Raw genomic sequence first — 24,615 nt, forward strand, 5'->3', positions numbered from 1 at the left:
AAGAAAATTTGTATGTTTTAATTTGAACATATTTAATGATATTAATATTAATTGTGCTTATTATTTTTGTAGAAACAGGATTGTTGGAACTTCGTGGTGTGACACCAAAGTTCCAAGCCCATGTGCAAACACTAAATTATCTTGAAGCAAAACGAAAATGTGAAACCAACATGGAAGTTTTAGCCACTGTAAATACCCCCAAAAATATTTGATTGACATGTTATTTTATAAAGCTTAGATTTAACATTTAAAATCAATATATACAGTGGGGGAAACGGGACACTTAAGCAGGCATTGCCAAGTATTTTTAAAATCAAAACCACGAATAAGTACTATCCTTCCTTTATTTTTTGACAACAATTCAAAAAGTAAAAAACCTGAAACATTATTTTCCTTGCCCTATGCTATAGTTTTTAACAGGATATCTACATTTTATTATTGTATGATAATCAGGGCCCAGAGGCACATACAAGGGGTCACAGGCAGTGGCGTAGCTAGAAAAAAAATAAGGGGGGGTTTTAATAAAAAAAAATTTAGGGGGGTTTGAAAGGGGGGGTCGCAACCCCTAAACTGGCTGCGCCACTGGTCACAGGGGTCCGAACCCCCCTCCCACCTTTAAATATTTAAAAAAAATTGACAATTTTTTATTTTATTTTGTGTTAAAATTAGAACTCTTTATTTTAAAAAATAATAAAGAAGTCATAATATTGTAGTTTAAAACCGATTCTATTATGTGTGTTATTAATTATATCAGTCTAGGTATGTTTTCATCGAAAACGTTGAGTTTCATATGCGTCCATTTTCCAAGCAAAAACTTTTTTATATGTGTCCATTTTCTAAGCAAAAGACCTACCCCTCCTTTTTAAACCTTTGGGTAGGCCCTTGATGACAATTGGTATTGTTTGAATGACAATGGGCATTGTTCGAACTTCAATCAATAAATCTTGTGTCCTACAAATGTATATAAAGTTTTAATTACAGAAAATTATTATTAACTATTAATAACGTTTATATTTTTGATACAAACTGGATATTACTACACTATTTTTCGCACAAGCCACTTCTCAGAAATTATTTTCCAGTGCAAATAACTTAACTTTGAATATATTTTTTTTTAAATTGTCTTTTTATATTTGAATAGCCCCTAAGGTAGAAATTATCGAAATAAAAGTAAACCTTTTAAAGGTTGGCAATAAAAACCTAAAACTTAAATGTGGGGAAAGATAGGACACCAAGTTAAACATATTTATTAGGGATGTGCTGAGGTCGTAAAAGCTCGGGTTCGCCGAGCGCCGAGCTTCAACGAAAAGCTCGGCACGAGCCTGAGCCCGAGCACCTATGACGTCATCAAGGAGAAAGGCGTACGAGAATACGTTCCTATTCAGTCGAAAAGCGTCGCTAATCAAAATAATACAGAACACGTGGTTTGCGGTTAAAGAGACGTCTCGTTTCGTAATTCCCAGTGTTGCAAAATGTAAAATTCATACAAAAAATATTTAATTAAAAATTATTTATAACTGTTGCAGCAGTTTTTTATCAGATCAGAATTGTAGAAATACCCCTTTATCACTGATAATGTCACAGTCCGGATCGTCGAAAAACGCTCGTATTTTTGTAATAGAAAGAAATCCTATTAATAATAAAATCAACTTTCTTACGTCCGGTGCATTGGTTACGCTGCGAAAACACAGCGACTAGCTAAAATGACGGAACGGTTTGTCACGAAGTAAATATCGTCTCGGCCAAGCTTGGACAGAGGCCAATAAGCGTTGTTCGTTGGCACCGCGCAAGAACCAAAGTTTCGTAAATCCCAGTTGCAAGATATTAGTTTTTTCCATAAAATATTTAATTAGAAATTTATGTACACTTGTTATGTTATGTAACAGTAACACTATTGCAAATCCGAAAGTTTAAACAATTTATATAAATCGTATAATTTATAAAACACTGGCTGCACGCTGACGTGGCATTACGTCATTTTCCACGAGAGCATATTCACAGCGATTGCTTCGCTTACCAAGTGTTGAATGTATGCTATCGCTCGCTTATGAAATAAAGGAAGAATAAAGGGTCTTCCTTTATTTCATAAGCGAGCGCAGAGCGTAAATATGTGACCTTTCGATCGCGTGGTGGGTCAGGCAATGGGCACATTCCTCTCGATTGGTACATTATAAAATGTCATACTTAATAATTATGTTACAGTAAGACATGTGAAGTAACAATTGAACAAAAAAAGGTTCAAAATGCAGCACGGCAATGTTTGTTATTCGATCGATTTCGTTACCTGATAATTACGAACACCCGTGATTATAACGAACACGCAACAAACATAAAACATCAAATCGCAGCTTTAACAACCTTTCTATCGCACAGGCGCCCGCACTATAGTCAGAAATATGCAAGATTTCGTAGCTTGAGTGACAGACGCGCGTAAAATATATTACGCTCGGATTTTCAATAAAATTAACCGATCACCGTCCGGATTTACTTCTACGATCCTGTAAAAAAGTTTTTGGCTTTTTATTTAAAATCAGATACGGAAACATTAGGGATTAGGTTATCGTGTAATTCGACACCTGCTGTAATTGCATAAGGTCAAATTCGCCGACGTTGCGATTCGTTACTTGCGAGAGAGCAAATTCACAACGAACGAAAAATGATTGAAGAGAAAGCTACGCTGACTAGTCTCGTTATCTTTTAGTAGCTTCACTTTTTTCATTTTTAATATTTTTTCGCTCTCGCGTGCAACATTATAGCAATAGCATAAGTCTCGTTTCGTCAAAAAAGGAGACGCTCGGGCACGAGCTTTTGAGTTCGGGCTCGGCTCGGCACATCCCTAATATTTATACCAACTGTCTTCTACAGCCGGCTGTGCTAGTTTCTTTGCCACGTAAACTTTGTATATATATATACAATTTTTTGTTGTTGTTTTTTATCTCAAATTAAAGTCATATTGACCCCTGATCTTTTTTTTTGTTTCCTCATTTTTTATCTCAGTTTTTTTCACAAAACTAAAACTAGTTTTATGAGCCAAAATTAAACCGTACGAAATAAATCTATATAACTAGTTTAATCGTTCACACTTGCAAACTACAAAATTTCATTGGCTTTAATATGATTTAGAGATTCAAAATTAGCAATTGCACATTTTTTCCTTTTCAAAATATACTGTTAGTTTTTTTAAATTTAAAAACAGTAATCGGCTTTGACGCCCACTTTATAAAGTCATGATAATGCTGTTGAATAATTATGTGACATTATGTTCCTGATTATGATTAAATGAGGATTCGTAAAAAAAACGTGGACGTTAAACTACAACGCACGTGGAAGTTGAACTACCAGCACGTGGACGTTAAACTACAACTCACATGGACGTTAAACTACAACGCACATGGACGTTAAACTACGACGCACGTGGACGTTAAACTATGACAAACGTGAGCGGTAAACTACCACGCACATAGAGGTTAAACTATGAGGAACGTGGACGTTAAACTACAACGCAAGTGGACGTTAAACTATGACGCACGTGGACGTTAAACTATGACGCACGTGGACATTAAACTATGATGCACATGGATGTTAAACTATGACGCACGTAGACGTTGAACTATGATGCACGTGAAGGCTAAACTACGATGTACGTAAAGGTCAAACTACAACGCATGTAAAGGTCAAGTAGGACGAATGTCGCTTCGCACGAACGATTTATATATCGGTGAAATATCAGCGCTTTTTTACCGATTATCTGTAGAAAGTAAATATCGGCCGATAATATCGGTAAACCGATGTATCGGTTGACCTCTAATTATAACCAGCATATTTATGAAACGAAATTCCAGCGACAATAAATCATTGGAAGAAAAGCACATTGGTGACGGACAAGCGTGGATTAAATAAGTTTAATTTTACACAGAAACAGAAGAGCAGTTAATTCAAGAACTTAAAATTTTTTGACTGTAACCGGTTATGAAACTGTTTTACGCATACAAAATAAATTAATATTTTGATGAAAAAACATTGTATATGTTATATTTTAGGCTCTGTGGCAACTTAGAAAATAAAGGCAGTTTATATTTTATGAGTAGAGCTAATATCTTGCAAAACTGGGATACATGCAACTCTGGTTGTGACGTGAAGCCTACATCTGTGTCTAAACTTGGTCACAACGATACTATGTAATATCATATAACAACTTGTGTTTGGTTCCAATTTATTGATGGCGACGCTCATAGGTGTCAATTTTTTAATAATCTTTTCCAATTTTGGGGTACACCAATTTTCCCTGGACAACGTAAGCGTTGATTATGATGTCATACATCATTGGATTCATCCGGCGCATACGTATTTTCTATCGGTCAAAAATTAGCAAATAAACTTCACATATTGTATTCTGCTTTCCGCTAAAAAATATGCAGCAGATCATGCGCAAAGACATGTGTGTCATAGCCCATAGAACTGTATGATTAGAATTAATTACCACTGCTATAATGTATAATGAAAAATTAAATTTGTATTTGTTGCAAATAGGTCTTTCTTACCTCACAAACCGCATATGGATCGGCCAAAACTGAATCGACAAATCAAATAATTTGTGTTTACACTTTAACCCCTTATGTTAAATAAACTCATCACAAAAGTATACTATTTCAGATAAGAAATTTAGAGGAAGCCGAAACCCTAAGGAAAAAAATATATTTATCTCGGGACATCACAGGAATTTCTTACTGGTGGATAGGGCTTGATGACATTGAAACTGAAGGTAGGTTACACTGGTATGCTCTTTTTTTGTTTTCAAGTCAATTTCAACCATGTATACTTCTTAAAGTTTTAACCCACAAAGTTATTTGTTTGAATTTACATGTAGGTACATATGTGTGGTCAACTGGTGAAGTACTTGACGAAGCAGCTGGTAACTACACCAATTGGGTAGACAACAGACAAGATCCTTCTTATAAAGACTGTGTAGCGGTTACTGGTTATCTTCATGCTATTTGGGTTGATTTTAATTGTGCACAGACCTTTACATTTGTTTGCCAGACAAGTAAATATTGTTGACAATTATAATTTTATAAATGATCATTTTTAAAGGTTTTCACACCAGAAGTATAAAATAAGTCATGTGTTTTCAGTTCAATGAATTATAAATTGCATTCGGTGCTGTATTTTTTTTTCTTACTGTTAAAAAAAAATTTCCACTGTAACAATTTGCCAGTAAACAAAGTTTAAAAACACAATGTGGAGAAATTTCCACGTTTATCAACGTGTAAGCAAAAATATATTTGACCACTTGTTTAAAGTATACGCTTATCTTCATAAGACGTATAACAACTCTTTATTCTTCCATGCGCTAGTGTTGTTCTGTTTTTATATTGTTGTTAAATAATTCAAATTCACAGATTACCCTGATGGTTGCATCACTTTAAATGGCAGGCATACTGTAGAATGCTTGAACAACTTGTGGAGAAGGGTTGGTTGTGTTGAAATGGGTGATAAATATCCTGAGAAACGATCAACTGAAATCATAGACACAATGAAGAACACTCCCCTAACGTAAGAAATATCAACTTGTTCCTGTACCTTAGACCTTGGCTAAACGACTGTGGGTAAATTTTAATGAAAGTCTATTTAAGTGTTTACTGCTGTTATGTTTTATTGCATGTATGTTTGATCACTTTACTTTTTAGATCACTTGAAACTGACATAAAACCAATAAAAACATCAGCAGATACGGGTTCAAAACCAGAACAACTTGACTGTTATGGAATTGGTAAATATCAATGTTATTAGTTTTTAAATTTCCTGTCAACGTGTTAAATTTTTACAGAATTTCCTGACAATTGTTTGAGCTTTTATGGTCCTTACTCAATTGAGTGTCTCAATTCAATATGGAATATCCGAGGTTGTTTGAACAAAGGTACCAAGGCTCCCTCGAAACTAAATTCAAGTGAAAGAAATTCTCTAGATGCTTTGAACTTATGGCAAGTGTTTTTCATTAAAAGTAAAACACACATAATTAAATGCACTTTTTTTCATTATCGATAATTCTGATTATCAGGTGCAAAAATTATCTGTTTTATTTCATAAACAGTACAAATCATGAATTAGAATATTAAGTTTATTTGCCAACTACAAAAAACTATAAAACCTTTATTGTAACAAGGAAAAAAAATGTAAAAACCTAATTTTATAGGTATTTAGATCAGCATATGCTTGAATACAGAACAGAGGCAGATTCAGGAAATACTCAGAAACAAGAGGAATGCTTTGGAATTGGTCTGTGTTTAATGCTTACATTTGTTTTGCCAATTAATTTGCCACACATGTAGGGATGCATTACAGAATATTTAGGTATTTTAGAATACTTTTTTTTGAATCTAGAGTTACCGGTGTTTTGTTTTTATAAATAGGAAACTTTTTTTTTTACCTATAGGAACATTAATTTTACTAAGGTAAATCACTTTATTTCCACTGAAATGGCAGCCCTGATAAAACATAAGATATGAAATGAAAAATGGCGAGTTAAATTCTTTTGAGTTAGTTCTTTACTTTAGGGTTTGCATTGTTATCGTAGGTTTCGCTTTGCACAGATTCAAGGATAGTGAGAAAATGTCTAATTTGGAGTTCTGTATTGTGCATCCCAACATACTTGTTATAATGTTACATGTATAATAAAAAGGTGGCAACTTTTTATAAGAAAACGATTATAATTTCTCACATTATATTTAAGCATAATATTCCCCGCTTAAATTTTCCCACATTATTATAGTCCAGCAGAATTGTGTCAAATTATGGTCGAATTGTGAAATTTGAGGTAAAAGCATATAATTCGGTACACTTATAGTACTGGACATGCTGATTATTTTAAAACTCAGACCCATCTCGAAATCTCGTTTTTCCACAAAAATTTTGCACTTTTGTTAAAAAAGAAATGTTTGCACTTTTGTTATTAAGGTTAAACACATTTTATTAAGTGGCGCTGTATTGACTGTTTATAATTCCGTTGGAAAATTGTTCACGTCTTTTGATTGTTACCCAATTTTCATTCAAACTGTTCCGTCATCCCAAGTAAACTGACTTTTACTATATTGTATTGACGTCAACTGTTTTGTAACACAGCACTCTATTGTTTCAAAAGTGAGAAACTGATCATTTGGAATTAGAAGCCATTATATGTCAAGAAATTGCTTCGTAACTGTGATTCAGATAGCTTTTCAGAACCTCATTAAATAGAGTAAAACTGTTGGTTGCAGATGTATGACAATAAAACGTGATGTCAAAGAAGATCGTGATTTTGGACTGTGAAAGATCTGTAAGATGAGAAAAATCTAGTACTATTGACTAGGGAAAATGTTGTATTTGTCAAAAAGATACTTCAGAGAAACTGGTATGTCCGGCGACGTTCCATAGAAAGGGATATGACCGCAACTCAATATATAAGGCACTCGCTGGAAACACTTTGAAGATGTCACGCCAGCATTTAAATCTCTCTCTGAAGCACCAGATCTTGCTGACGTTGATAAGAGTTTACCAGTTTTGGAACGTTTCGTTGTCCTGCTTTATGATCGCGTCAGCACATGTAGCTATGTAGATGATTGCCGCAGAGAGCTTTTCACAAAAAGGGGAAGATCTATTGAGTCCTCCCACCAGAGCAGCGTTACTAGAACATGTGCGGAGAGCTGCTTATCAGGCTGGGCATTGCTGGGGTCAGTCACTGTTTGCCAGTCCCGAGCTTCCAATCCAAACAACTGGGGATGGCAGACATCTGCGAAAGGGTTTGTTCCTTTCCGGACAAATCTTTCGGAAGTATCGTCAACAACCAGAGAACTAATTAAATGTGAATGCAATCCAGAAAAAGGTTGCCGTGGCCGGTGCAAATGTGTCAATCAGAGCTTCAATGTACAGCGCTTTGCAAATGTAACGGAGACTGAGATTGACTATGAACATTGTCATTATTTGTTTTATTTATCGTTCCATGACAGTTAGCTCCATTGTTACTTTATGCTTGTCGCCCTGATAATGCGAATACAAGCCAAAATTGCGACGACACCATGACATCACATAAACATTAGATTTGTTCTGTTGATTTGTATAGTAGGGTGGAGGAAGATGGGACACCTTTTCATTCTATTTCTTGCCCATTTGGTAGTAACAAAGAACATTTAAAAAATTATAAAACAGTGTCCTCACGACTCTAAAAGACCGTTGCTAATTGTTTAAAACACGATCAGGATATTTGGATATTATGTGCTAAAGGTGTCCCATCTTCCCCCACCCTACTGTATATATTCATCAACGGTCCTTACAAGACGACTGCAGACCTTTATTCTTAAAACTTAAACGTTTTTTTGAACTAGCAAAGAGTAAAACTAGCAAAAACTGTGTTATGAAATCTTGAACCGTGACGTCATAAAATCGAGATTTCAGAATGGGTCTGAGTTTCAAAATGTTCAGCGTATTAAATTCTACAAGAGTTCCAATTTTCATGCTTTTACCTCAAATTCCACAATTACTTCACCATTCTGCTGGACTATTATCTAATTTTTACAGTACAGCTATAAGAAAACTTTTTAATAAAAACACAAATTATCCACAGATTTCCCAGAAAACTGTGCAACATACTACGGCCCCCATGCCATGGAGTGCCTTATAAGTACATGGGATAAAGTGGGTTGCAAAGTCGAAGGGGAGAAATATCCGCCTAAGCTTGATGAGTTTGAGCTTCAGCCACTTGTTGACATGACCTTGGTGTGAGTATTTTTAGAGAACTTTTGTTTTATAGTAAACTAAATAGCTTGGTCCTGCAATATATTTTCATTTTTTTGTTAATTAGTATAACGGCGCCGTGGCATAGTGGTTAGCGCGCCTGCCTGTAACCCGGAAGTAATGGGTTCAGGGCTTGACGCTGCTACCATTGTTGGCGTATGTATCCTTGGGCAAGACACTTAACGGCAATTGCTCCAACTCAGTGGTCACTAATGGGTTGTCCAAATAATCAGACATACATAAAAAATTGAAAAGAATTATCACCTACAAAGTAACATACATGGTAACTCGTAAGCTGGCACGAAGTGTTTAAACCGTGTTACAACGACAAGGATAAAGTAAGTTACATTCATTCATTCATGACTTATAAACAGAGAGATAGAAGCTACCATGAGGGTGTCAAAAGTTATGGCAGATCAAGGAGGAGAACAACATCAGTTGAATTGCTATGGATTTGGTGGGTATACAGCTTTATAAAGTCATTTGATTTAAATTTGAAACCGGTTAAAGTCATTAGTTACACTACCATTTATGTAAATTAACTTTTACATTTATACTTAGCACCTTATTGTCAACCTTCACTACTGGTTCTTTTTATTTATTTTTTTACTCTAAACTTTTAGTGTTTCCTGAAAACTGCCTCACATACAATGGACCTCACAGTGTGGATTGTCTTACAACTATCTGGAACTTGAAAGGTTGTAAAAACGACGGAACACATGCTCCTGTTAAATTGCCAACCTCTGAACAAGATGTACTGGTTGCATACAACCTCAAGTAAGAACTGTAATATTCAGTTTGGCCTAAATATAATTGCAAATAATATTTTTTACTAGTTAAAATTGTTTATGAAATTAAGCAGTTTCCACATTTTTAATCTTGTGCTGCATAACACATACTTACATAAACTAAACTTGCAACCACAGTTATTACATGTTACAGCCTAGCTAATACATAGCAGTATATACCTAAAAACATGCTTTCCTGTATGTAGCGAGTTGTTTGATCATGTTATCAACAAAAAAAGCTTAGCTGATTCTGGAGATAAAGATAAGCAGTTGGAGTGCTTTGGAACAGGTAATTCACAATTATATTTGCCTCAAATTAAACTCTTAAAAGATCAGATATTACACCGGACATAGACTAACCCATGCTGTAGCAAACTTGATTATGTGTTTTATAGAAAAATCAATGCATAAAAAAATGTTCACAATAATACCAAGACAAAGAAGTTTTTAGTATGATGGCTTATAGGGATGGGCTGAGATCCCGACCCCGAATATCTACGGTCTAATATTCGGTCGAATCCGAATATTCGATGACGTCATTTAGCTAATTTACTGTGGTGAAACAAACGAAACTGTATAACCGGTGCATATCCAGCGTCGTTTCTATTGGTAACGTTCTATTGTAGCGTTATCTGCGAGCCGGGAAATTAATTAAAAACCTGTCAATCAACGCCGGCCAATGCATATAAATGGCGGGGCACCGGCTATTGGCCACATGCCATCAAAGTTTTACTTGATTTCTACACCATCATAGGATCCAGAAGTACAAAGTAAAACGTTGTATTAACGAGTAGATTTTTCCTTATGAATACGGTCGAATTTAATTCATATTTCGTTTTATCACATTTTTCCTGTAGCCAGGCATGTTAAATTTATAAATTGTAATGGTTTCGTTAATTTTTAAATATCTGGAATCGGACATTGTATAAAGCTAGTTTCTTAGAGTGCGCCATAAAGAATAGGCAGAGTCCGAAAGCTAATGACGTCATTAAGGAGAAAAGGCGCACGCGAACACGTCGGATTTAGTCTGAAGGCCCGTTAATAAAAATTCCACAAAACACGTGGTTTCCGATCAAACGAACACAAGGTTCACAATCAAAGAGACCGCACAAGACTACGAGTTTCGTGAATTGCACTGTTACGAGATGTAGAATTAACTACTGCTACTGGTTAATTCAAGTTAACAAAATTTGAACAACATTTATTTATAAGTGTTACAGAAGATTTTGCAATATTAAAATAAAAATAGTTTTACGATTTTTCCCTTTAATTACCAAATCATACGCGGGAACATAGGCCACTCAGTAGTTCGTAGGCGCTGCGATTCGTTACTTTCCTAGAGTAAATTCGAACGAAATTTGTGTGAACTGAGTTACGTTATAAACTCTAATGTGAAACCCGCGTAATTGTTGGTTGTAAAATCAAGATTTTTTATATTCAGACGATCACGAAATTACTGTTTTGGCAAATTTAGTAGTGTTTGTGTGGCATTTCGTGGGCAATAGAAAGTATTCGGATTCGACCACGCAAATTTGGATTCGATCGAATACCTAAAAATGCGTCGAACAACGCTGAATATTCGGATTCGATTCGGCCCATCCCTAATGGCTTATTATATAAGATATAACAAGCAGACATTCAGACAGTTTGCCTTTCAATCTACTATAAACAATATTTGCCCTTAAATCTACTTTGAACAGTCCTTTTTTTGTGGCAGATGAAACTATGACTATGATGATAATAGTTTTACCGTTTTCCACATTTTCATTTAAATGTCAACATCTTCAAGTATATTGGGCCCATTTAAAAAATTCTTGGTATTGATAAATTCAGAATTGAATACACATTCAAAATTGAATACACGATTTGATTGATTGAATCAAAAACCATTTATTACAAGTGATCTATCTAAATGATTACTTTTTTTAATTTACTTTTGTTAGTGTTTCCTGATGGCTGCACAACACACAGTGGACCGCACACAATGGAATGCCTCATTGGAGTTTGGAAGCATGTAGATTGTAAGGAACGAGGTGAGGAGTATCCACCTAAACTATCTACAGCTGAAGCAGATACGTTGAAAGCTTTAGACCTGAAGTAAGTTTATTAAGATATCTTGAAACTGTAGTTGAGTAACATTATTGTTAAAATGCATTATTGTTAAAGTAATATTGATCATACTACTTTGCTTATTAATATTACTACTAATATCAAGGATGTTGATTGCGAATCGACAGGCTGTTAAAACAGCAGCTGATGGTGGAGATGCAACTCAGCAAACTAATTGCTATGGTGTAGGTGAGTAATAAATGCCATTTAGATTCTAATTATTATCTTTATGAATTTTTAACCCGATAATAAAATCCCTGATAAAGTATTTGTACTATATTTCCACCAAATTATTTCATTTACTTCAACTATATACCTTTTTATTTACTGTTACAGTGTTTAAAGAGAGCTGTACTTCTTATACTGGACCACACAGTGTACAATGCCTCACAGGCATCTGGGAGTCGAAAGGTTGTTTAAGTGAAGGAACAAAAGCTCCAGTTAAATTAACAGATAAGAAAAAAAAGGAATTGGATTTGCTGAGTTTAACGTAACTTAAGTTTCCTAATTTTTAGAATGATTTCATTTGATCTGTTTTTAATTACCCATTTTTTATGTTTGACTTTGTTTTTAATTATAGGGAACTGGAGATTAATTTTGAAACAATTCGAACAGAAGCTGATGATGGTGATGCAGATAAAGTATCGGAATGTTATGGAATTGGTGAGAGTTTAATACATCTATTTCATTACTACAATTTCACTGTTTTATTTAATCTAGTTTTGCCGGAGAATTGTAATTCATATCACGGACCTCACTCTGTTAGTTGTCTTGTTACAATCTGGGAAGAAGTGGATTGCAAGGTCAAAGGTTATGCATTTCCTGGCAATCTTACAACTGCTGATGCAGATGCTTTAAAAAACATGAATTTGAGGTAAAATTGAACATAAATGACTTGTTGTTTGATTGTCAGTGTCTTATCCATTGTTATTTTATTTTTACCATTAAATGTTGCTCTTATAACTCCTTTGGGGTATGTTTGTTTATATTCCTATTTAATGCATTTATTTGCTATATAAAAGTTGACAAAAACTTGATATTCAGTAATGGTTATTTAGTGGGTTGCAATGGAAATGACAGTTTCTTTTAATTTACAATACTCAAATTATTGTAAAGTTTATACCTTCTGTTTAACTAAACATATGTATTAAGGTCTGTAAGATCAAACATGGAAGATGTAAAATCAGCAGCAGATGACGGAAATGATGATCATCAATTGAATTGTTATGGAATTGGTAGGCTTTTTTATATAAATTGTACTATTACGTATTAAACTGTATTTACAACTAAACCACATTTCATCATTTGGTTCAAATGCTTCTGAATACAATACCGGTTTAAATATTCAAGATTGGAGTAGGAGATAGGTACAAACATAATCTACAAATTTATAATTAGGTCTTGTTTGTATGATGGAATGTTCCATATAGTTGTAAACATTGTTGACCTGGAGAGATAATACTGTGAGTCAAATGGTACCTTGATATTGTTGTATTTTTAGTGTTTCCTGAAAACTGTGACACATACTATGGACCACACAGTGTGGAATGCCTTACAACTATTTGGGAATCAAAAGGTTGTTTCAGTAAAGGAACAAAAGCTCCAAATAAACTAGATGCAGCTGAGAAAGAAGCTTTAAACTTGATGAACATTGAGTAAGCTCACCATTCCATGTTTTAAACAAATTATATGAATATTATTCTTTGCAACAGTGAAGTAGTTGATCACATAGAAACAATAAAAAGTGAAGCTGATGCTGGAAATGTTATCAAGGGAGAAGAATGTTATGGGGGAGGTAAATACTAAATAGTCTTGTTTTGTATTATGTTTCTCATTTCTTGATGTTTAAATTAATGATAGTGTTTACTATGTTGTATGCATGCAAGTCTTTAACCCTAATTAATTTTGTAAAGTTTTCCCTGAAAATTGTGCAACTTTTTATGGACCTCACTCTATTGATTGTCTTATCACAATCTGGGAAGAAGTTGGTTGCAAAGTCAAAGGTTACAGATATCCTGGCAATCTAACAACTGCAGATTTGGATGCTCTGAAAAGCATGGATTTAACGTAAGTAAAAATCCGTTTTCTTACTTCTTTTTATTAAATGAAACTTTAGAGCTCTACAAGAAAACTTGCGAAGTGTAAAAGCAGAAGCTGATGGTGGTAATGTTGATCATCAATTAAATTGTTATGGAATTGGTAAGAAAATATGCGATTTAATGTACATGTCTTGATGCCCGTTATAATTTTCCTGCGATTCTAGTTTTAATTGTTTTTTGGTAATTAACCAGCTAACTGCAACTTGCTTATATAATGATAATACACTTGTTATTTATTGAATTCCTTTAGTTTTTCAATTGCAGTGATTAATATTCATGTAGTCTGCCATTCTATCTTGCCATTATCTAAAAGATATATTCATGTAAAGTGTTATGACCCAATATAATTTCTCCTTTAGTATTTCCCGACAATTGTGACACATACTATGGACCACACAGTGTGGAATGTCTTACAACTATCTGGGAATTAAAAGGTTGTTTAAGTGAAGGAACAAAAGCTCCAGATAAACTAACCCCAAGTGAAAAACAAACTTTTGATTTGCTTAACCTGGAGTGAGTTTTCTTTAACTAGGCCTAGTTCCTTTTTTATATTGTGTAGGTTAGTTTCTGCTCATTTCCATTTTAAAATCTTTGTCTAAGCTGCGACACAGCGTTGTAAAGCTTATGATAAAACATTTTTAAACTTACTATTCGCGAAATCATTGATCTGGGAATTAACATGTTCATTCATACCTTGTCAAAAATATTTCACATGTTAATCAATTGCTATGATGACTCAAACAATGAATTTATGAATTTGCACTGTGTTGTAACAAACGCTGGGTTTCACTGTGAAAAACCTAAAAAAAAGTTTTAATCAGATTACTACTAGAATTGTATTAACGTTATTATTACCCAAAAAATTTTAGTGGTCAGTAAGGTTTATGTAATTAATTAGCGTGCAGACCTATACGTAAGAAATTAAGAATAAGGTATTGCCATTCCAACCTGTGCAGCATGAAGTATCGCTTATTAAGTGTAAATGTCAAAAACAGGGATTTCTTATGGGGGAGTTAAAGAAATGTTGTATATTGATAAAAATATAGTTTTTTACACTAAAATATATTTTACAAGTTTATATTTACTAAACAGATACATAACTATATTTCCACAATTTAAAGCTTATACAGTTAAAAAAATTATGTTTGTGAGATATTAGTTTGGGATTAGAAATTGTATTTACATTTGTTACTATGTTAATTTTAGTGATGTTGGGAGCAATATAGAAACAATTCAATTGGAAGCCAATAGTGGGGATAAGAATAAAGAATTGGAATGTTATGGAATCGGTTTGTATAGTTTCAAATTATAATTTTTATTCAGTCCAAGTAGCATTACAGTCATAACGTTCCAATTCAGTTTATCCTGAAAATTGTGATTCATATCACGGACCCCATTCTATTGATTGTCTCATCACGATTTGGGAAGAAGTTGGTTGCAAAGTCAAAGGTTATAGATATCCTGGCAATCTAACAACTGCAGATGTGGATGCTTTGAAAAACTTGAATCTAAGGTGAATTTTTAAAAATAGATAGGTTTTTATTTTTATAACTGTCCAAATACAGAGCTGTAAAAGAAAACATGGAAAGTGTAAAATTAGCTGCAAATGGTGGGAATTTTGATCATCAGTTAAACTGTTATGGAACAGGTAACATATGTTTACACTGTATACATTGATTACCCTTTTCATCAAAGTTCATATTCAGTTCAGATTTACGTTTCTGTAATTTTTAAAACCATTGCAACTTGCAGGATTTCCTGACAATTGTGACTCTCACAATGGACCACACAGTGCAGAATGCCTTACCACCATCTGGGAAATAAAAGGTTGTTTAAGTGAAGGGACAAAAGCTCCAAATAAACTTAGCACTGCTGAAAAAGAAGCTTTAAGTTTACTAAATTTAGAGTAAGTTCTTGTTCATGTGCTGGTTTTTGTAGACTATTTTGCTATCTGCACAGTGACCTTGGAAATAACTTTGATTCAATTCGAAGCGAGGCTGATGGTGGTGATAAAGATAAAGGGTTGGAATGTTATGGAATTGGTTTGTACATTATTACCACCGTTGCTATTGGTGGATGTTGCCCTATTAATGTATTACCTTTTAGTTTACCCTGAGAATTGTGATTCATATCATGGACCTCATTCTATTGACTGTCTCATCACAATTTGGGAAGAAGTAGACTGCAAAGTCAAAGGTTACAGATACCCTAGCAACCTGACAACTGCTGATGCCGATGCTTTAAGAAACTTGGACTTAGTGTAAGTTGTTAAATAATCATGGAATTTGGATACTATTGTAAATAAATACAGATCAATGAAAAAAAACATGGAAAGTGTGAAATCAGCAGCTGATGATGGAAATGCTGATCATCAATTGAACTGTTATGGCATTGGTAATGTTTATTAGGTTTAATATCTATTATTCATATCATTTATGGTCAAATTATTTGCTTGTTATGTATGTTAAAATTTTTACTAAGCAGAAGTCTTTATCCATTAACTATGCACCAACAATACATTTACTTGTTAATACCACACTATGCAAAGTATATTTACCACCACTAAAACTTCACCACAGTTGATATGTATCATAAAACAAATATAGTAGGGTGGGGGAAGATGGGACACTTTGTCAGACGAGACTTTTTTTTAATTTTCTTTTTACAGACCCAAATTTAATCATAATCAGGAAAATAAGGTTACCGAATTATTTTAAAGTAATATCACAACTTTATAAAACGTCCGTCAAAGCTGATTATTGTTTTTTTTAATATTAAAAGAATATGTAAAATAGAAACAGTATACTTTCAACAGGTAAAAAATTCGAAATGGTAAGGTGCTATTTTTTAATGCTCGCTAAATCATAGTAAAGCCGAAGGATTTTTTTAGTTTGCGTGTGCGAACGATTAAACTAGTTTCATAGCTTTATAAAACAACCTTGAATATTTCGTACAATTTGATTTTGTCTCATAAAACTAGACATTAATTTGAGATAAAAACAACAAAAAAATATTGGTTTAAAGTTATATATATGAAGTTTACATGGCAAAGAAACTAGCACAGCCTGTTAAACTCGGTAGGTTAACTACAAGTTGCAGAATATTGCTAATGTAAATATATTTCAATTTAGAGTCCCACCTTCACCAGCACTGTAGTTTTGTATGTTTTCATTGCCAAACTTTGCAAGGTTTGCTTTTAATTTAGTAATTTATACCTCAGGGGTTATTCAACTATAAAATACTGATTTGATAAAAAGATAATATTTTGAAAATATATTCAAAGTTTGTTTCAAAATATTTTGAAAATATATTCAAGATAAGTGCCAAAAACAGAGTAGTAATACCCAATTTGTAGCAAAAATAATAACTTTATCAGTAGTTATAATCAATGTTATTACAAGTTCATATACATTTGTAGGATACAATATTTATCCATTGATGTTCAAACATTACCCATTGTCGTTCAAACAATAACCAATTGTTATGCAATAGTATATTGTATAGGTAACATGTAAAAACTATAGCAGTAGGGCAAGAAAAAGAACGTTTAGGCTTAATTTTTAAAGCATACAGTGTTATTTACGTATATTCCCATTGATAAATACACTTATTAATCAAAATTAACAATGATTTTAAACTGTCCCATCTTATCCTGTGTGTTTTCAAATTTGTAAATTTTCACCTGTTGTGCAGATCGCTAAATAACTCCTTGTGTGTTTTATTATATTTTATTAAATTGTTGTCAATTAATAAAGGAATGATAGTACTAATTTGTGGTATTACCCAAAAACCGTCATCTATTTTGATTTTGGAAATATTTGGCAATATGTGCTTAAGTGTCTTATCTTCCCCCATTGTACTATATATCCAAGTGATTTATAACATGCAGTAGTTGGAACAACTGTTACGGTTATTAATTCCCCTCCATTGTGTTATGCGATATTTATGCCGTATCATTCTAAAATCACCATGCGTTACGGAACCGCCATTATCTCCATTTCCTTTGTTAACTGCAACGCTAAGTTCAATGTAGCTATTTTTAGCTCTGTGCAGTACAGCATTTCTCAAGTATTATTAATCCAGTTTAATCGCAGTGATTTAGCGTTGTACTTGTACCTATGTTCCATTATTCGTAGTGACAGTCTATTTTATATCACTTGAAACTGTACTAACACTAATTCTGCATTCTATTTGAATAAGGTGAAATTCGTGATTGTGACCAGGGTTGTTAACCTCAGAAATTTAGTCCATTAGTTCTTAGTTTGATTAGTCGATTAGTTCTACTAGTTGCCTTAGTCAATTGGTAATTTGGTTGCAATTGGATTTGGTTTACCCGAATACGTACTTTTGCCGCTGTGTACCATCTGAACTGTAAATACACTGTATATACACAACTCGAAGTGGTGAGACAGACTAAATTGCTGATTACGCATAACCGGTTCGATCGAAGCTAGTAGGTCACAGCCAGTGCCTACAGACCCGTACGGATTCTACAACAACCGTGAAACACAATAACAGAACAATATAAACTTAAATATTAAAGAACTATAAATATTATAGCCTACATAGATTTTATTTGTCATGATTAAGCTTTACAAATATGCAAAAATGTAAAAATGCAAAATCTCACAATTAAACAAGGATATATTAAAACTGATTACTTTTATTTATCGTTTTATTTTAGTGTTTCCTGAAAATTGTAACACATACTATGGACCACACAGTGTAGAATGTCTTACAACTATATGGGAATCGAAAGGTTGTTTGAGTGAGGGAACCAAAGCCCCGGTTAAATTAAACACAGCTGAAAAAGATGCTTTAGATTTGCTGAATGTTGAGTAAGTATTTAAGTTGTTCGTAGTTTTTTATGTTATGTTAATTTTTTATTCGTCTAAATTAATTGAATTAGGATGGAATCAACTAGGAATAAATGAATATAAACTGACTTATTATTGTGTTGCTAGAAACGACAGTCATTATAACGCAGCTGTTCTGTTCTATGCACCTTGTGCCAGCCTATGAATTACCATGTATGTTTGTGAGGATGAGTAAGGTGCATGGCTAATAACTTAAAAAAACATTGGTGACTACTAGGTTGGATCAATTGCTGTGAAGTGTCTTGCCCAAGGACACATGGTCCCCGAATGGTAGCAGTATCGAACCTTGAATCCATTACCTTTGAAATTGGGGCAGGCATGCTAATCACTTTGCCATGGCAATTGGTATAAATACAACAAATAAAGTTACTTATTTTTTTTCAGTGAGGTTTCCTTTAACTTTGAAACAGTTCGATTGGAAGCTGATGGTGGTGATAAAGATAAAGGATTGGAATGTTATGGAATTGGTTAGTGTGAGTAGGTACTTTGCTGTTTTAATACTTTCTGAATTTTTTTAGCTTATCCTGATAATTGTGATTCATATCACGGGCCTCACTCCAATGAATGTCTAGTAACAATCTGGGAAGAAGTGGATTGCAAGGTCAAAGGTTATAGATATCCTGGTAACCTCACAACTACAGATGCTGATGCTCTGAAAAATATTGACATCCCGTTAGTTGCTTAATTTGTTCTTTACAGATAATGTTCAAAAGTACACACAATATTTAAACAATTTTTTTTGGCATTTAATAACAGGACAATAAGAAAAAACATAGAAAGTGTGAAATCAGCAGCTGATGATGGAAATGATGATCATCAGTTAAACTGTTATGGTATTGGTAAGCAAAACTATTTAATGAATTTTTCTTTAAGTATGATTGTTGCATAACTACGTGATTTATAAATTCTATTGATTAAACTTTTGTAACGTTTTTGTTTTAGATTTTTCCTAAAATGTAGATTCTATATTTGTATTGTTTTTACCATGTTTTTTTTCCTTTAGTATTTCCTGAAAATTGTGACTCGTATTATGGACCACACAGTGTGGAATGTCTTACCACTATTTGGGAATCAAAAGGTTGTTTGAGTGAAGGAACAAAAGCTCCAGATAAACTTAATTTAGCCGAAAAGGGTATTCTAAATACACTAAACGTCGAGTGAGTTTTTTTGGATAAATTGGCTGATGTGTTCCATAAACAGCCATTTTTTTTTTTTACTTACAGTGAGGTTATGGATACTTTTGAAGCAGTTCAAGTTGAAGCTCATGGTGGTGATAAAGATAAAGGATTGGAATGTTATGGAATTGGTTTGTACATTATTACCACCGTTGCTATTGGTGGATGTTGTCCTACTATTGTATTACCTTTCAGTTTATCCTGAGAATTGTGATTCTTACCACGGACCCCACTCTATTGATTGTCTCATCACAATTTGGGAAGAAGTGGATTGTAAAAAAAAAGGTTATAGATATCCTGGCAACCTGACAACTGCTGATGCCCTGAAACTCATAAATTTGACGTAAGTTGAGTTTTAGGATTTAATATGAATATCCTATATTATATTAAACTTTAACACAGAGCTGTAAGAGAAAACCTGCAAGGTGTAAAATCAGCAGCAGATGGTGGAAATGATGAACATCAACTGAATTGTTATGGAATAAGTAAGTGATGTATTAAATAAAATATCTGTATTGTAATAAAGAGATCATTTTATAATAATGATGGTTCCTTTGTTTAAATACTTGAGCTTTAATTGTATAGTGTAGAGTGCTATCAATGTTTTCTGCATTACAAACTACTTGTGAGTTGTGATTATAGTTATTTTTGATCAATGTAGATACACCAGTATTGAGTGACATATTGATAGTTGTAATCTACTTGTGTCATTTAAAAAGAAATATGCAGTTTACCCTAAATACAAGGTTTGTGTTTTGTTCTTGTTTAGTATCCATCCATCAGTTGCATTGTCTTAAGATCTTCTGCTAACGTAAACCAACTATCATTATTAATATGGCCTGTGTAATTTTTCTAGCGCTTCCTGAAAATTGTGACACATACTATGGCCCACACAGTGTTAAATGCCTTACAACTATTTGGATATCGAAAGGTTGTTTAAGTGAAGGATCAAAAGCTCCAGTTAAATTAGATACAGCTGAAAAGGAAAATTTAGATTTAATGAATGTTGAGTAAGTATATTTACTATCTATAGGTGTGCAAACAAAAACAACATTTGGAGTGTTATACTATATTTTATACACAGTGAAGTTTTAATGAAGTTTGAAACAGTTCGATTGGAAGCTGATGGTGGTGATAAAGATAAAGGATTGGAATGTTATGGGCTGGGTTTGTGTTCTACAATGTGTGTTTCTATTCGTATAAAACTAATTTTATTGCATGTAGTTTACCCTGAAAATTGTAATTCGTTTCACGGACCTCACTCTATTGATTGTCTTATTACAATCTGGGAAGAAGTGGATTGTAAAGTCAAAGGTTACAGATATCCTGGCAATCTAACAGCTGCTGATGCAGATGCTCTGAAATCCATGAACTTGACGTTAGTTTAAAATTAGTGTTCTCTTATTTGTAACATTTAATTTTTCTATTTTTATTAATGAAAATTCACAGAGCTGTAAGAGAAATCATGGAAGATATAAAATCAGCAGCTGATGGTGGAAATGATGATCATCAATTGAACTGTTATGGTATAGGTAAATAAATAAAGTTGTAGTGTTTCTGGTAAAACGTTCATTTGCAATGGCTTATACAAGGTGGTTCATAAATACATCGCCATTTGTTAAATATTTGCCAGGTTTATCAAGGCTTAAATTATTTTCTGTTTATGTAAAGCAAATAGCATTATTAAAGGGGCATACCAACGAAAAATCTAAATTTGTGTATTGATAGATATGGTTAAATGTGATCTAAAGCTACCATCCAAGTTTTAAAATACAAAACAGCTTTTGAAAAAATGGGTTTCAAAACCCCAAATTCGACTGCTGGAGTAAAAAAAATGGCCGTGGCGAAATGTATGAGATTTCCCATAGGAAAAAAATCACTTAACTTTGATTGTTTCTAGTTTAAAAGAAAATTTAAAAATTATTTCTGATTTGGTATAATGAATTCTTATTCTTCAAAACTATATAAAAAAAGATGTAAAACATAGACTTTATTATGTTTTAATTCTTGATTGAACATATTTACATAATATGCTGACTAGCATTTTTTTCCTTATTAGTTCATTTTTCACACTTTTTTATATTAAAGTGTCTATTATGTTTCACTAGTACTTACTTTAACATTTTTTTATAAAAAAGTCAGGTTTTCGTGTTTAACATCAGGTTTGAAAATATGCTGAGTCAGCATAATCTGGTATGTACTTGGGTTCAATCAAAAAAACTAAAACATAACTAAGTATATATTTTACAATTTTATATATTCTGGAAAAAAATTCAAAAATAAAATTTGAATTTTCTTAAGTATTTTAGAAACTAGAAACGATCAAAGTTGAGTAAATTTTTTCGTATGGGAAATCCCATGCATTGTCAAAACAGCCCAATTTTTTTTACTCCAGCGCGTTTTTTTCACTCATATTTTTACAATCCGTATCATTTTGGGAAACTTTGATGGTACATTTAGATTACATTTGAGTATATTTATCTATATACAAATTTACATTTTTCTTTAGTATGCCACTTTAATATGCTTTGTGTGATTCTTTTAGTTTTTCCTGAAAATTGTGACAAATACTATGGACCACACAGCGTTGAATGTCTTACAACTATCTGGGAATTAAAAGGTTGTTTAAGTGAAGGAACAAAAGCTCCAGTTAAACTAGACACAGCTGAAAAAGATGCCTTGGATTTGCTTAACGTTGAGTAAGTTTTGTCCAAACTTGGAATATGTGGTTTTACAATTAAATCAATCAACCTTTTTTACTATCTTCAGTAAAATTTTGGATACTTTTGAATTAGTTCAAGTTGAAGCTCATGGTGGTGACAAAGATAAAGGATTGGAATGTTATGGAATTGGTTTGTACATTATTACCACCGTTGCTATTGGTAGATGTTGCCCTACTATTGTATTACCTTTCAGTTTATCCTGAGAATTGTGATTCTTATCACGGACCTCATTCCATTGATTGTCTCGTCACAATCTGGGAAGAAGTGGATTGCAAGGTCGAAGGTTATAGATATCCTGGCAACCTGACAACTGCAGAAACTGATATACTGACAAGCTTAAATTTAACGTATGTTTGTACAATAAAATAGGTTTACTTTTTATATGTATGTGTTTTATGCACAGAGCACTAAGAGAAAACATGGAAGGTGTAAAATCAGCGGCGGATAATGGAAATAATGATCATCAATTGAATTGTTATGGTTTAGGTGAATTAGATTTTCTGATCTCATTTAAATTGTTACAAACTGAGATTTTTTGATTTATACTGTAAAAAGCAAATTGCTTCTATTTTCTCAGTTTTTCCTGAAAATTGTGACACATACTACGGACCACACAGTGTAGAATGCCTTACTACTATCTGGGAATTTAAAGGTTGTTTAAGTGAAGGAACAAAAGCTCCAGTTAAACTAGATACAGCTGAAAAAGAGACTTTGGATTTGCTTCATGTAGAGTAAGCAATTGTTGGTTATATTTAAGTATTTTTTGTACATGTTGTTTCAACTACAGTGAGGTGACGGATACTTTTGAAGCAGTCCAAATTGAAGCTCATAGTGGTGATAAAGATAAAGGATTGGAATGTTATGGAATTGGTTTGTACATTATAACCACCGTTGCTATTGGTGGATGTTGTCCTACTGTTGTATTACCTTTTAGTTTATCCTGAGAATTGTGATTCTTATCACGGACCTCACTCTATTGAATGTCTCATCACGATATGGGAAGAAGTGGATTGCAAACTAAAAGGTTATAGATATCCTAGTAATCTTACAACTGCAGATGTTGATGCTTTGAAAACAACCAATTTAACGTAAGTTTTAAACTTTATTTTTAGTTTTTCATCCATCAGTTTGTAAATTTTGTGTGTTTAAACAGATCTGTAAGAGAAAACATGGAAAGTGTAAAATCAGCAGCTGATGATGGAAATGCTGATCATCAGTTGAATTGTTACGGAATTGGTATCTAAATATTATGTTGATATATATATATGTTTCTGTTGTTTAAATGAAAGTGCATGAACACCTACAACAGCCATTATTATATACAGGATTGGGGTGAATCGGAATACCTATTTATTATAAACAGACTCGTTACAGGAAAAAAGGAATATAGTAGGGCGCGAAAAGATGAGACACCTTTTTATTCTATTTTCTCACTCTATTTGGTAGTAAACAAAGAACATTTGAAGAATCATAAAACACTGTATCCCCACAACTTCCATAGAACGTTTTTATTTGTTTATTACAGGATATTTGGATATTACATTCTAAAGGTGTTCCATCTTTCCCCACAGTACCATATCGTATAAATTTAACCGTAATAATTATAGACAATATATATGTTGCTTTCTTTTGCATGTTTACTCTCAACTTTCTTTCACATTCAAGTAATTTTAATGCTATGTGTAATTCTTTTAGTGTTTCCTGACAATTGTGACACATATTATGGACCACACAGTGTGGAGTGCCTTACCACTATCTGGGAATCAAAAGGTTGTTTAAGTGAAGGATCAAAGGCTCCAGTTAAATTAGATACAGCTGAAATGGATGCTTTGAATCAGATGAATGTAGAGTAAGTTTTATTTGTACTTGTTTTCCAAACACATTAAATATTTTTTTTATAACTTCACTGTACCCATAGTGATGTTTCAGTTAATTTTGAAACCGTACGAATGGAAGCTGATGGTGGTGATAAAGATAAAGGATTGGAATGTTATGGAATTGGTTTGTACATTATTGCTTTTGTTATAAATTTGCCTATGGTTCTGTTTCTTTTTAGTTTATCCTGAGAATTGTGATTC

General features: G+C 33.2%; 2 protein-coding genes across 4 annotated transcripts in view; both read left to right on the forward strand.

Annotated features, from left to right (window-relative positions):
• The window catches only part of LOC149733979 (uncharacterized), a 51,609-nt gene extending 28,740 nt beyond the window's left edge, over positions 1-22,869 (forward strand). The window contains exons 1-37 of one of the 3 annotated variants that reach the window (XM_089880695.1): positions 6,074-6,276; positions 8,597-8,750; positions 9,141-9,223; positions 9,390-9,543; positions 9,761-9,843; positions 11,498-11,651; positions 11,770-11,852; positions 12,000-12,153; positions 12,244-12,326; positions 12,384-12,537; positions 12,816-12,898; positions 13,165-13,318; positions 13,376-13,458; positions 13,577-13,730; positions 13,780-13,862; positions 14,122-14,275; positions 14,969-15,051; positions 15,122-15,275; positions 15,328-15,410; positions 15,515-15,668; positions 15,722-15,804; positions 15,869-16,022; positions 16,074-16,156; positions 18,447-18,600; positions 19,024-19,106; positions 19,158-19,311; positions 19,396-19,478; positions 19,643-19,796; positions 19,863-19,945; positions 20,010-20,157; positions 20,217-20,299; positions 20,671-20,824; positions 20,899-20,981; positions 21,039-21,192; positions 21,264-21,346; positions 22,360-22,513; positions 22,584-22,869. In XM_089880695.1, the coding sequence (XP_089736821.1) occupies positions 6,210-6,276; positions 8,597-8,750; positions 9,141-9,223; positions 9,390-9,543; positions 9,761-9,843; positions 11,498-11,651; positions 11,770-11,852; positions 12,000-12,153; positions 12,244-12,326; positions 12,384-12,537; positions 12,816-12,898; positions 13,165-13,318; positions 13,376-13,458; positions 13,577-13,730; positions 13,780-13,862; positions 14,122-14,275; positions 14,969-15,051; positions 15,122-15,275; positions 15,328-15,410; positions 15,515-15,668; positions 15,722-15,804; positions 15,869-16,022; positions 16,074-16,156; positions 18,447-18,600; positions 19,024-19,106; positions 19,158-19,311; positions 19,396-19,478; positions 19,643-19,796; positions 19,863-19,945; positions 20,010-20,157; positions 20,217-20,299; positions 20,671-20,824; positions 20,899-20,981; positions 21,039-21,192; positions 21,264-21,346; positions 22,360-22,513; positions 22,584-22,740 (4,401 nt within the window). In that variant the 5' untranslated portion in view covers positions 6,074-6,209 and the 3' untranslated portion in view covers positions 22,741-22,869. Of the gene's footprint in view, positions 1-72; positions 189-4,653; positions 4,763-4,867; positions 5,045-5,399; positions 5,554-5,687; positions 5,771-5,827; positions 5,982-6,073; positions 6,277-8,596; positions 8,751-9,140; positions 9,224-9,389; positions 9,544-9,760; positions 9,844-11,497; positions 11,652-11,769; positions 11,853-11,999; positions 12,154-12,243; positions 12,327-12,383; positions 12,538-12,815; positions 12,899-13,164; positions 13,319-13,375; positions 13,459-13,576; positions 13,731-13,779; positions 13,863-14,121; positions 14,276-14,968; positions 15,052-15,121; positions 15,276-15,327; positions 15,411-15,514; positions 15,673-15,721; positions 15,805-15,868; positions 16,023-16,073; positions 16,157-18,446; positions 18,601-19,023; positions 19,107-19,157; positions 19,312-19,395; positions 19,479-19,642; positions 19,797-19,862; positions 19,946-20,009; positions 20,158-20,216; positions 20,300-20,670; positions 20,825-20,898; positions 21,193-21,263; positions 21,347-22,359; positions 22,514-22,583 lie in introns of those variants that run through there. The other 2 variants (XM_089880694.1, XM_089880696.1) reach the window with 2 other exon arrangements.
• An 87-nt stretch (positions 22,870-22,956) lies between these two features.
• Positions 22,957-24,603, forward strand: LOC149733980 (uncharacterized). Its single transcript, XM_089881264.1, has 7 exons — positions 22,957-23,023; positions 23,115-23,268; positions 23,325-23,407; positions 23,472-23,625; positions 23,691-23,773; positions 24,233-24,386; positions 24,456-24,603. Exons 1-7 carry the CDS (start codon positions 22,957-22,959, stop codon positions 24,601-24,603), a joined length of 843 nt encoding a protein of 280 aa, XP_089737390.1.
• The last annotated feature ends 12 nt before the right edge of the window (positions 24,604-24,615 follow it).

The sequence above is a fragment of the Ciona robusta genome, chromosome 7 (genome assembly GCF_009617815.1).
Source record: "Ciona robusta chromosome 7, ASM961781v2".
Classification (NCBI taxonomy): Eukaryota; Metazoa; Chordata; class Ascidiacea; order Phlebobranchia; family Cionidae; genus Ciona; species Ciona robusta.

Coding starts and splice junctions, on each gene's coding strand:
- LOC149733980 (XM_089881264.1), top strand. CDS start 22,957: ATGGAAGGTGTAAAATCAGCGGCGGATAATGGAAATAATGATCATCAA. Junction 23,269..23,324: donor TTGGATTTGCTTCATGTAGA/GTAAGCAATTGT, acceptor TTTCAACTACAG/TGAGGTGACGGATACTTTTG. Junction 23,408..23,471: donor ATTGGAATGTTATGGAATTG/GTTTGTACATTA, acceptor ATTACCTTTTAG/TTTATCCTGAGAATTGTGAT.